The following is a 12,484-nucleotide window of genomic DNA, read 5'->3' on the forward strand; positions in this document are numbered from 1 at the left end:
GGACACAACTTAGGATTAAAAAAACATTTTGTAGCTTTTAAAATTTGTACATTTATTACTTACACACTATTCACAGAATAACAGTCAACATAAATTAATTATTTAATCACATTAAAGGACTATCTATAATTTTGAGGGTAATTATCGGCGAATCCCTCTTCTTGCTCTTGAAGTGCTTTGTAGAGTTTTGGATCTTTCGCTGCGGCTTCCTGAAAATAATATAGGTTGTATAGTAAACATGTATGTATTGATTATGAAATCTAAATGATCTTAATTCTCATTGCCCTAAAAGTGTTAAAATACCAAATAACACATTGTACTTGTGCAAGGTAAAAGTTAATAGTATAATTTACGTATATCAATTATCAATTTTCTTGTCTTGTAAATAAGTTCCAGTGGACTATACTTATAGTCCAAGATTCTGAGCCAATTTTTACTGTAGAAGCAACAACCCATTTTTCGTGAATACATTGAGGTATTTTCATAAGCAGGAAATCGACCTTCAGACACGCTAAATTTGTTGCAGGTATTGAGGTTTGAGGGTATTGATATGAAAAAATACATGAAAAATAATAATATGAAATGTATGAAATGATTTTTTTGATGATGGAACAGACTATACTTTTACAGACTAGCTTTATACATTGAGAATCGTCCATCAGGCACAAAAATTATAGTTGTATAAATGTAGATCAAGTAGATAAGGACGCTGAAAACAGCTACTTTATGATTTTTGTATGCTTATCCTACATTTTCTTAAGTATTAGGATTGATTTTAAGAGTGTCTAAGAAAATTTGGATTCCATATTTTAACGCTTTTTATACCTTCCCATTTTGAGCTCCACAAAAATTAACATTACTGACAATCGATTTCGTTTATGGAGAAAATTTCTCTATCGTTTTCAAATACAATAAGGCTTTATGCTTTTACAATGCAATTGATCTCTTGGGTCTTGGACTCTTACTGAAATGTCAAAGATTTGCTTCGGTTAGTAATATAATTTAGTTAAAATAATTTACCATATAATAGTATGAAAATTTAAATTGTGTTAAATGAAAATACAAATTCACACATTCTTTGGGAGAGAGTCCTTTTTAAGGAAACTCGCTATATTTTTTAGATGAGCTGTTCAAGATGACTACTGTTTTAAGTGTCATATTATAACATTAAAAAAGGAGTGCACGCTTCAAAATCAAGAAAAACCATGACATTTGTATAAAATAACTGTAATATTTAATATTGTTTCATAATAATACAGTATGTTCATAGCCTGCTTTTTAGAATTTTTGAGACCATAAAAATACCAAAAACATTACTATTTTAATATCACAATTTCCACTTCCCTGCAATGCAATACATGTCATAAGATTGCGGAGTATTTGTCTGAAATGTTTCCTCCTAAAATAATATTTGAGTTTATGCCTTTTTTCTAGAATGTATATTAAATTAATGGCTCCAAATATATGCCTACTTACATTTGCCATCTTATTTGGGAGTTTTCCATCACAAATGTATATGGTTCTTTAGTATTACAGGAAAATAAAATAAAAAGTTATTATGCTATATTACTTTGCATATTAATGGTATATTGAGTTTACTTATATGTGTCACTGGTTTAATCACTATAATTGTAAAAACGTTCAAATTTATTACCTTTATTTAATTTTCACCGGAGAAATTAATATGGAAACAGTATTTCTTTTAATTTAAGGTTCAGTCATGTTTACTTTCGTAGTTTATTATATGTTGTTATACATCAAGTTAAGCCTACCTGTTGTAACCTGATATTCTCATAGATGAGATCAAGCGACTTCTGTATCTCCTCAGGCACGGGGGGAGGTGTGGGGAGATGCGCACCCTCCGCTCTAAAGCCACCCTCATCAGCAGTGTAGGTGACGGTGATAACTGTACCGTCAGGGGAAGTGTAGGAGTAGCTACCGTGTTGTACCAGCGCCTCCTGGTCCTTTACCCCGACGTTCTTCAGGAAACCTGTTTCCTCTGCTACAATGTTGTTTCCGGTCTCATAGCTGGAGCAGGAAAAAAGAATGATATATTATGTATACATGATACTTTTTCAAATCAACTCAGACAAATATATTATTAACGTCATGTCTTAAGATATTCATATCACATTTTTGTACCAATTTTTCTTAGATTATAAAGATAATTACTGAACTAAAGTTACATTATGACATGAAAGTACGTTTGATATAACAATCACGTACCTGGCACGGTAACTGCCGTCGATGCTTTGTTCCTTGTCAAATCTGATGATGGGGATGGGGGTGACGTAGTCCTTATTCCTGACTGAGTTGCTGTCGTAGTTCTGTCGGGGGGCCACGCTGAACGGCGCGGGAGTAGAGTACGCCACGGAGTTGGCAGATGGATCGTACTGCTGAGCCGGTTCTGGGTCATACTGAGTAGGAACCGTAGGGGCAGGTGGTTTAGGACTGTACTGAGGGGAGTAGGGGTTAGGGTTGAAGCCTAGAGGGATGGGTTTGGCTAACCGCCTCTGGCTCATTGCCAAGCCACACAGACAAGACACCAATATTACCTGGTAACACCAAATAATATTATTATATTATTATAATATAAATAATATCAAGCATAAATTAATAGACAATAGAAATATGTAGTTGGACAAATATTTCATTAGTTAGCTTTATACAAAGAAATGATAAAAAGCCAGTGACAAAAATATGACCTAAAATAAGTTACCTTTTTTAATTTAGAGGAACATTATTTTAGATCTAGATCTTTAATATTACATGAGCTCTGTTAAAATTTGTCATAGATTCAAAACTCCATTAGGAGTATTTGTAGATTATGGAAGAGTTATTATAATTAATTTTTATAATCTATTAAGCCTATAGTTACCTCAATAGTAGTTTAATATGCATGTAAATGTCTTTGAACAATAAATAATTTGGTTTAATTTGATATAGAGTTCTTACAACTCTAGTTTAATGATGCAATTTCTTTTGTCAAGATGTGTTATTGCTGGATTGGGATCTTCCTAAAATATTTGTAAAGAGAGAAGAAAATCTCTTATATATTATTTTGCTTATCTCCATTATGAGTCAATGTTCTCCTAAATTACATATAAAATATCTATATTTGCTATATTTAAGATCGATACCATAATCAGTGGAATGATTCTTATTACATTTGCAATGATTGATTACACTTATAAATTTTTATTATTTAGTAACCATTATATTATAGTTTGAGGACGTTTGTAATGTATCTATCTCTTTCTCTCTATCTCCCCAACCAAAATAGATAGTACGGAAGGTCAACTGATACTTACTTAAATACCTAATCAGAATCAAGATGAGTGATTGTTTAATATCTCAAATAATTGCCTTTTATAAAAAACGAACAACAAGAAAACTAAATTCCTATAACTTTATTATAAATAAAAACGTGTGAAAAACATAAAACTTTAAATTCAATAGAGCAGCTTTCACCGTTTAATTCATCCTTACTTAAGAATTTTTACAATGAGGCGTGTACAATGGGGTTACTGTTAGAAAATTTTTATCGTACCCATAAAGTCAACGTTTGTAATAAAAAGTCAAATATTTTTAACAGTAACATATTCATGTTACACCCCATTTTAAAAACTCTAGATAAAATGAGAATAATGATAAAAGGTTACGAGTGTTACCTCCATTAAAAGTAGCATCCAACTGAAGTTAGAGTTTTCGTTAATTAAAACAGTGAGTAGAAATTGTTAGATGGATGTTATTGTTTCATCTTGTCAGTATGTATAATTATTTGTGATAATACTCTATAGCGTTATCCCTATAATATTTGTAACATCTCACCACTTGGTTTTAGTAGGGCAGAGGACGAATTCTGTAATCTATTTCTAGATCTTCGGGTAATGTTATAACTTAATGAAATTGAACAAGGTTTAAAAGTTACTGAGGGACTCCAGGATACCTTTAAATTAAATTGTTACTATTTGCTTAGATAAATTATATTTTTACAACAATTTTTATTGTGAAATCAATCAATCAATCAATTCATTTATTGCCAAAAACATAACATGCATAGGCATTCGTCAAGAAAATTATAATATCCTAACTTAAAGTATAGACTACTGACAGATCAAACACAACAAGACCAAATCAATATAACAGGAGTGATCTACAATTTATTATCCTCAACGTATTCCCGGACACTGTAATATTCTCTCGAAATAAGAAATTTTTCAGACGATTTTGAAATTCCCTATCGTCCACAACAATTTTCAAGCAGGATGGCAAAGAGTTAAAAAGGCGGATGCAGGAGTAAAGACTTTGTTTTTCAAAAAAAAGATGTTTTATGGCAGGGTAGGATTAGGTTGTTTCTTTTTCTTAAGGAGTAATTATGGGCTGGCAGGTAAACAATAATGATTGGCACTCCATTCAATGGCCATAAATATTGTTCTTCTAAATTACAAAGATATTTGAGACAGTAATAGACAGAGTTAGAGAGGCATAAATAGTAATAAACCTGTCTGGTAATCCTAAGGAACAGTTACCAAATTCGATTTATTCATATTAATCTAAATTCCATCATAACTGGATTATTATGCACCATTGTCTTAGTCATCTCAACATAGTGCGCTCGGTACATAACACGGGAATCAGCCTGAAGATAAGTTCACACAGTTTAATCTGATTCTGAGTGGGATTTAAGTGCGGTGCAGACTCACTAGACAGGTGATGTCACTAATGACTGGGCGCAGGCTCATGTGGACTGAGAGCCGGTGAAAGTGACGAGTGGAATTGTGTGAGTTCACGAATGTGTCGTACTCTATGAGTCTGGTTGACTCAGTGCCAGTGGCGACTTTCTTCCGTGAAAGGCCAATGTTTATACTCGTACGTTACGTACATCTGGTACTGCCCATGAATGTTTATAGGTGCATTGTATCTTGGTGTAGGCATTTTGAATAAGGATGTACTGTTGTACATTTGTATACTGTTTCCTAAGAGAATCAATCTGGTTCTGAGGCCAATAAAATAAAAAAAAACACGAACATTACAACCAAAAAGTTAAACATTCTTGTAAAATAATTTGAAATCCTAAATCAAATTACTAATTTATCACTTTTTGGTTCAGTTCCGGCTTGCTACGCTCGGTAAATGGGCTTTGGAAATAATCACAGTCAAGTCAGTGTTTTGAAAGTGCCATGACATTGAACTTTTACTAATTTTACTTAATTGATTGTATCAATGAAATGTTTTTTAAAGTTGAATTTATATCTAGCTCACCTTTCTCTTTGTGCAGCGCCTACATTTTGAACTTTTTTGTCATCTTCAGCTTTTAAACTATTTTATTATAGAAAAATAACAGTCGAGAAACATCTCCGATAAAAAATTATTAGTTTTACACCAAATTTGATTTTTCTGAAAGAAAACCATTGAAATTAAGAGCTTTTAAAGAAAATGGCACACATTAGACATCAATAATACAAACGTATATTTGTTTTGGTTGAAACCTTGCAGTAAATTTCATTGGCAAACCCGACTTGAAGTGTTTGCCTTTTCTCACTTCAGCATTGCAGAGTTCCTAACATACTCAAGTGCTAATACAAAAGTTATATTTTTAGGTTTGACTAAAATCTGAAAAACCATTATTTTTCTATTTGGATCTTTTCAAACTCAATTAAAAATGTTTAACATTTTTATGAACCCGGATTTTATAATAATCAGAAGTTACTTAGAGATTTTTAAAATAAATTAGACTGATTGCAACAAAATTGCCACAAGTGCCACGGAAGTGGAAGCTTTTTGCCATTAACCCACTCGGATGTTGCAGTGTTGCTTGTAACATTACGTAAATCAATCTGTATTCATGACGAAAGTGATTGGGATATTTATAGTAAGTAGATAACATCAGGTATATCACGAGTTGGAACCTTCACTGAGTGGCTCGGCCAGGCCCAGACAGCGCAATGTACCCGTGCCATTTGTGCGGTACCGGGTCGTGCCAGGTCATCTGCGCAGCGTTTTGCATCACCCACTCTCGTCCCGTCTAGCCGCGACGTCTTAGGCTAATGCTACAATTATAAATTACATTCCAACTCTGTGTGTACGAGCACTAATTGGTCTGTAGTTAGAAACATGGCAGTGTTCCTGTTGAAACAGGGGCGAGTAACTCTAAGCGTGTACTTTCGGCTGGTGATGACAGGAGTAATTTTGAGCGTGTGGACATTATAATCAGAACTTGCATTTCCCAGCAATACAAGTTAAGCAAGTTATTTCAAAGATTTTTATATGTTTTATATGGCATTGTCTTCAGCATAAATTGTTAATTATGTACAATGTCATAGGCTTATTATTGCGGATACATAGGCAGATATTAGGAATACATGGGTCCCCTTAAGTCCAAAATAAATCTTATGAATGTTGCGTCAAAAGGTAAGACTTTCGGAGAGTTCTCTTAGGCCTTCGATACTCCATTGCACGTTTATTTATTTTTTTAAGAACACATGGTTTTATGATTTCAGTTAAAAAATTTAACTAACTACACTCGTTTATTAGAACGTTAGTCTTACTTCGAAACTAAAAAGAATTGCTGAATGAGGACAGCTAATAAATGGCAAGGTAAAAGTACGCTGCACAGCATATCGCTTAACAGGTTTCCATGTAGTTGCATGGGAAATTTTAAGTTTACAGCTAATTTGATTCTGAGAGCTAGACTACGTGTTAGTTACTATATCACACGTTAAAATGTCATAATTTTTCTCACCAAAAATATTTATTCTGCGATTTTTCCGTTGCCACAAATGTTTCTCATAGAACTAAATTAAAATGGTCTCATACGATCAGCCAAACCCTAAGGAGTAATATGCACCATCATCAAACTTGACTGTTTATAAAGGAAAAAATCTTTTTGTGAAATTTTCAATCAATAGGTTGATTCTTCCTCAAGATATTTTGTCGATGATCATATAGATAGAAAGTATAGAAAGTTCGGCCAGTTAGAAAAGCTATTTTCAGCCCCTGGAGTGATAGGCTACGCTCACCCAATTACAAATTAGGAAGTCTAGATTAAGATATTTCAAGTACTTACTATTATTAGTTTAAATTTTCTTTTAGAATGATACTTGGTTTCTCCTGACAATAAACACTGTGAGAGTTATAAATCAAGACTGACTTGCCGAAATTAAGTCGAAGTACGAGTATATAACAGGAGATGGACACTCCCAATCAGGAAGAGGGTGGTGTACGATGGCAAAATGTGGCCAAGGCTTTCACTGCTATTAAAAGAAGATGGCTGTTAGTGCAAGTGTTACGCAAGAAACTGGTTGTGGGATTGTAGGTGCGCTACTGACACGGTTGGTGCAATATGGGACCCTCCCGGTCATTTGTCTGCCTACCAATTAGGATGTTAGTCGCATACGTCATTATTGATTACATCATCTTGTTGGCTATTTTTAACTCAAAGGAATCTGACCAAATTTCTAGTCTTATAACTGATAGTCTGGCATGCAAATTTGCACAGTGTTGGGCAAGAGTTTACCGTTACATCATCTGAATATTTTAAAGCATCATCCAGTGTTTCATTAATAAATTAAATTAAAGTGACTAAATAATTTATTGGATATTTTGTGTTAAGGAAATAAATAAACGTGAATTGAAATATGTGACGCTGATATCGACAAGGGCTGCACCAATTCGGCTAATTCTTTTTGTACAAATTTTTTTGAAAATCATGAAATAACTATAAGAAAATAAATATCAGAAAAATTACCTGTATTATTGGAATTCTGAAAAGAGCTTAGTATTTATGTATCATAATCCAAATTTAACTGACATTAAACAGCTTTCTACACTTTCGGATAAAGTTCAACAAATAGGCTGACACAGATTTTTACATTTAAACCTTATAAAGTATTAATTGTATAGTGCTTGATCAGTAGTACAATTAAAAAAAATTTGCAACAACGAGTGCATTGTAAATACAACTTAAACTCTGGTACAAAATAAACTATGATAGACAAAGCTGTGGATGTTTCATATAGGGTACTCCAAACTGGTGTCTATTTTTGACATTGTGATATGGCTTTTTAACAGTGGCTTATGGTAAAACAGAGAAAAAAGCACTAGATTGTCTCAACGAGCCATTATTTTCCAGACTACAGACCAAAAAACAACAAGAAATCACAACACAAAACCATAAGAACGATTTTTTGGAAGTTGTATAAACAAAATCAGAATGACAACTTATACCGATAATAGATAGGAAGTACAACAAAGCAAACCCAACTGCATTAGATTCAAAGTAGATCAGTGTTTGATCAGTTAATAAGACAAACTCAATTGTGGGACTGTGCATGATTTTATACGGTCAGAAGGAGACACCTTTTATCCGAAATAGGCTTCTCAGACCTACGTATTTAGATATTTTTTATTATTAGGGGAAACAAGGATCATGATATTATGACATTATCACATTGGAAATATCTTAGCCCAGAAGTACATTACAAGAATTTAAGTATACACTTTTTGGCCGAAGTAGGTTTCCGAGATCTATGTATTAGTTCACAGTAGACTCAGCTGGGACGTAAGAAATATAAACTATCGAAATGCTCCTACATGTGCAAAACATGAAATAAGAGTTACGATGAACTCTGATACTCTTAAGCATGAACATGGAAATAATATGTACCAGAAGTAAGCCTACTTAAGTTTTATAGGACTCTGTATTATATCATAAGTGTTTTTACTAGCTATTATAAGGACTTCGATTTTGAAAATTGCGTGTGAAACTGCCGGTAACAGTATAGTATTGAAAGCTATTAGTAAGGGTTTATTATTATTGAACTTTATAAATCTGTTTCTTCAAGATTTTTTTGCTTGCAGCCATTTGACCCTTTTAATAGTTTTTAATATTGATCTATACAGTTTTATATTTATATTATATTGTTATACTCAATTCGGATTCAAGTTCTTGGTGAGATTGGAAAACAATATACACCATATAAAAATAGTAAAAAATTAAATTTTAATATTAATTTCAATAAATTAATGCTTATTACAAAATAAATTAAGTTCACACTTCGAATTTACTCTTGAAAACATTAAGACTAGTTGTCATATGATTGTCAAAATTAACTGCAGTGAATGGAAGTTTATGTAGTTTTTAAAATAAAAGTATTTTTGTAAAATGGTTTCGAGTGTCTACGTAAAAAAGTATATATTTTTAAGTATGTGAACTACACAGAAAAATTTAATACAAACTAAATTCTGTATAGGTTATTTATGGGTATTGAAGCAATCACTAACTAACAACCTAAAATATTCGTTGAGTAAGATATCCTTATTCTATAATAACTATTACTGTATGAGTTTTGATCATATTGTATCGTATTATAAAACTTATTTTAAGTTTTGCACTTATTTTGTTTAGGTCCAAAATAAAACCATAATATTTCCTTTGGTAATATTGATAAATATGACATGCAATAATACATACAGGTAATTTTGATAGATCAATGAAACTTTAGATAGATCAAAAACCTAAGTATGCTAATACGATACCAATATATAAAACCCCAAAATTTATTTTGATAAACTAAAAACAAAACAAATAAACATACCAATCTAACAGTTATATGTATTCAGCTTAATATTTCAATAAAATAATACTATTATAAAATTTACATCAGTTTTTTTAAACGTGTTTTAGGTAATAGTAAAAATTGATATAAAGATTACATTCAATACATTATATACCAGGCACTCAACCATAAATTAGTTTCCGACAAACGTATAAATGAAAAGAATGTAAATAAATATTAGCTATGCACGGTATTCCTATAAATACTGAAGTTTACGTTAACTCAGATATCCAAAAAAAGTACATTTAAGCATTTTACTTAGTCTTTTCAGTTAATTATCATCAACAATTCTAAACACTTAAACATATGTACAGTTAAATTAAAACCCAGCAAACGTTTTAAAACCAGACGTATTGGTAAAATTATAAATGTAGTGAAATTAAAACCTTGCCAAAAATGAGAAACAGGAAGTAAAAGGTGGCCGTGATAACGTACCAAGGTCCTCATGATGCAGTGTCCGCTGCAGTAGTGTAAGTGCGGCGGATCCTCCCAGCGTATATATACGTGATCCGTCAACATCGGGGTGAACAATTTAAATCGCTTTTCCCCGGCGAGCCGAGCCTTATTCTGCGGTCACGGCGGCGCGTTAATTTAGCGGCCGGGTGGGGAGTGGGAGAAAGCATCTCCCGCCAAAATAAAACCCACCCCAATTATCTAGTAACGATTTGAAATGCAAATTTGAGTGCAATACGAGCGAAGAGACTCAAGTAGGAGTATGGTCTGAGGCACTTTCTCAGCCAACTTGTGCGATAATCGTTTACATTGTGGCAAATCAAACAGGACCTCTCAGCAGACCCTCCATGGGTTAGTGTGAGGTCATATGTACTAACTTAGTAATAAAAATAAATAAGCTTGAAAATACAGGGTGAATTTAAGTTAGTGTCGAAAAATTTTTTGGGTGATACTACTCAGTATTATAGACCAAAATATGAAAATAAAAAATCCCTATCCCATCTATCTTTTAACTACGACCAATTTCGCTATTTTGTTAAAAAATCATGTTTGTTTCAATAAAACTCAATTTCCTCCATTATTATTTTTAATGTATTTTTAATTCTGAATCCATTTTTGAAATCTACTCAAAATTTTACATGGGAATAATGGAGAAAAAACTGTCTTGAAAATAAGTTTGATACAAACAAATTGCTAATAAATCAAATTCTTAAGTTTTCGGCAAAAACATGAAAAAGATATTAGACCCGAGGAATTACATGAAGTTAATTCTGAAAGAGAGGCCAATACCACAAAAAACTTGCCCATTTTGTGGGCTTTTAAAATGACATAATGCAACGTTACTTTTATTTTTTTCATCTTCTACTCGTTATTTAAAGAATCAGTATTGAAAAACAAGGTCTACTTAAAATATCACGGTGCCAAATAACCAATCAAAATTGTGTTTAATTCAATAATAAAATCAAACATAGGATAAACACATAAAGAAAAGTTACAAAAAAGAAGCATTAGAACCAAATGACTTTGGTCTAAGAGTAGAGTTCTGTCGCTGGCTGCTCTCAATAGTGATATTGAACTATATCATTTTTTGAGAAACATTTTGTTACACCTATGTGTCTACCTTCACTAGGGGCTGGTGTTTTTAACACGCATAACATGCACCATTGGGCCGAACAAAATCCCAGAGGCTTCAAGAGAAAGTTCCTTTCAAAAATGTTTTCATCTCAACGTATGGGCAGGAGTCATCGGAAACCAACTTGTGGGTCCCCACATTTTTCAAGGAACCTTAAATAGTGGAGTTTACTTGGACCTTTTACAGCATACCTTGTCCACACTTCTGGATGGACTTGATATGGACCAAAATCAGAGGGCCAACATAGTTTTCCAACAGGACGGTGCTCCTCCTCATTTCAGCAATGAAGTGCGTCAGTGGTTTTAAAGGACAATTACCCGACATTGATAGGTCGCGCTGGAACTGTAGCTTGGCCGGCCAGATCTCCTGACCTATCTCCTATGGAATTCTTTGTTTGGGGGACTATGAAACAGGAAGTTTACTCGACCACTGTAAACTCTGGGTAAGACTTAAGAAACCGGATTGAGTTAGCTGTCCAAATAGTTGCGTAACAAGTTATCTTTGAACGTGACGGTTTGGGCCATGAGGAAGCGTGCGAGAGCCTGCATTAGAAACGGACGCAGGCAATTTGAAAACAATTTGTAGATTACTTACTTTTATGATTATTATTCTTTTTTGTAACTGTTCTTTATGTGTTTATCCTATGTTTGATTTATTATTGAATTAAAACACAATTTTGACTGGTTATTTGGCACCGTGATATTTTAAGTAGACCTTGGTTTTCCAATACTGATTCTTTAATAACGAGTAGAAGATGAAAATAAAAGTAAACGTTGCATTATGGCAAGTTTTTTGTGGTATTGGCCTCTCTTCAGAAAATTAACTTCATTTAATTCCTCGGGTCTAATATCTTTTTTCATGTTTTTTGCCGAAAACTTAAGAATTTGATTTATTAGCAATTTGTTTGTATCAAACTTATTTTCAAGACAGTTTTTCTCCATTATGCCCATGTAAAATTTTGAGTAGATTTCAAAAAATGGATTCAGAATTAAAAATACATTAAAAATAATGGAGGAAATTGAGTTTTATTGAAACAAAACATGATTTTTTTTTTAACAAAATAGCGAAATTGGTCGTAGTTAAAAGATAGGATGGGATAGGGATTTTTTATTTTCATATTTTGGTCTATAATACTGAGTAGTATCACCCAAAAAATTTTTCGACACTTACTTAAATTCACCCTGTATATAACATTTCACTTATGAAATCAGAAATGTTTGGCCCACGTTATTTCAAGATTCGCAAGAAACGTAATCTGAAAATTTCTTATGCATGCTTC

General features: G+C 32.7%; 1 protein-coding gene across 1 annotated transcript; it reads right to left on the reverse strand.

Moving 5' to 3' along the window:
- Window positions 1-31: 31 nt before the first annotated feature.
- On the reverse strand, window positions 32-10,138 carry LOC124357566 (endocuticle structural glycoprotein SgAbd-1-like). The gene is made up of 4 exons (XM_046809483.1): window positions 10,056-10,138; window positions 2,227-2,555; window positions 1,773-2,028; window positions 32-209 (listed from the first exon to the last, which is right to left on the reverse strand). The coding sequence occupies exons 1-4, from the start codon at window positions 10,065-10,067 to the stop codon at window positions 120-122; spliced, it is 687 nt and encodes a 228-aa protein (XP_046665439.1). The 5' UTR covers window positions 10,068-10,138; the 3' UTR covers window positions 32-119.
- Between the last annotated feature and the right edge of the window lie 2,346 nt (window positions 10,139-12,484).

The sequence above is a fragment of the Homalodisca vitripennis genome, chromosome 3 (assembly GCF_021130785.1).
Source record: "Homalodisca vitripennis isolate AUS2020 chromosome 3, UT_GWSS_2.1, whole genome shotgun sequence".
Classification (NCBI taxonomy): Eukaryota; Metazoa; Arthropoda; class Insecta; order Hemiptera; family Cicadellidae; genus Homalodisca; species Homalodisca vitripennis.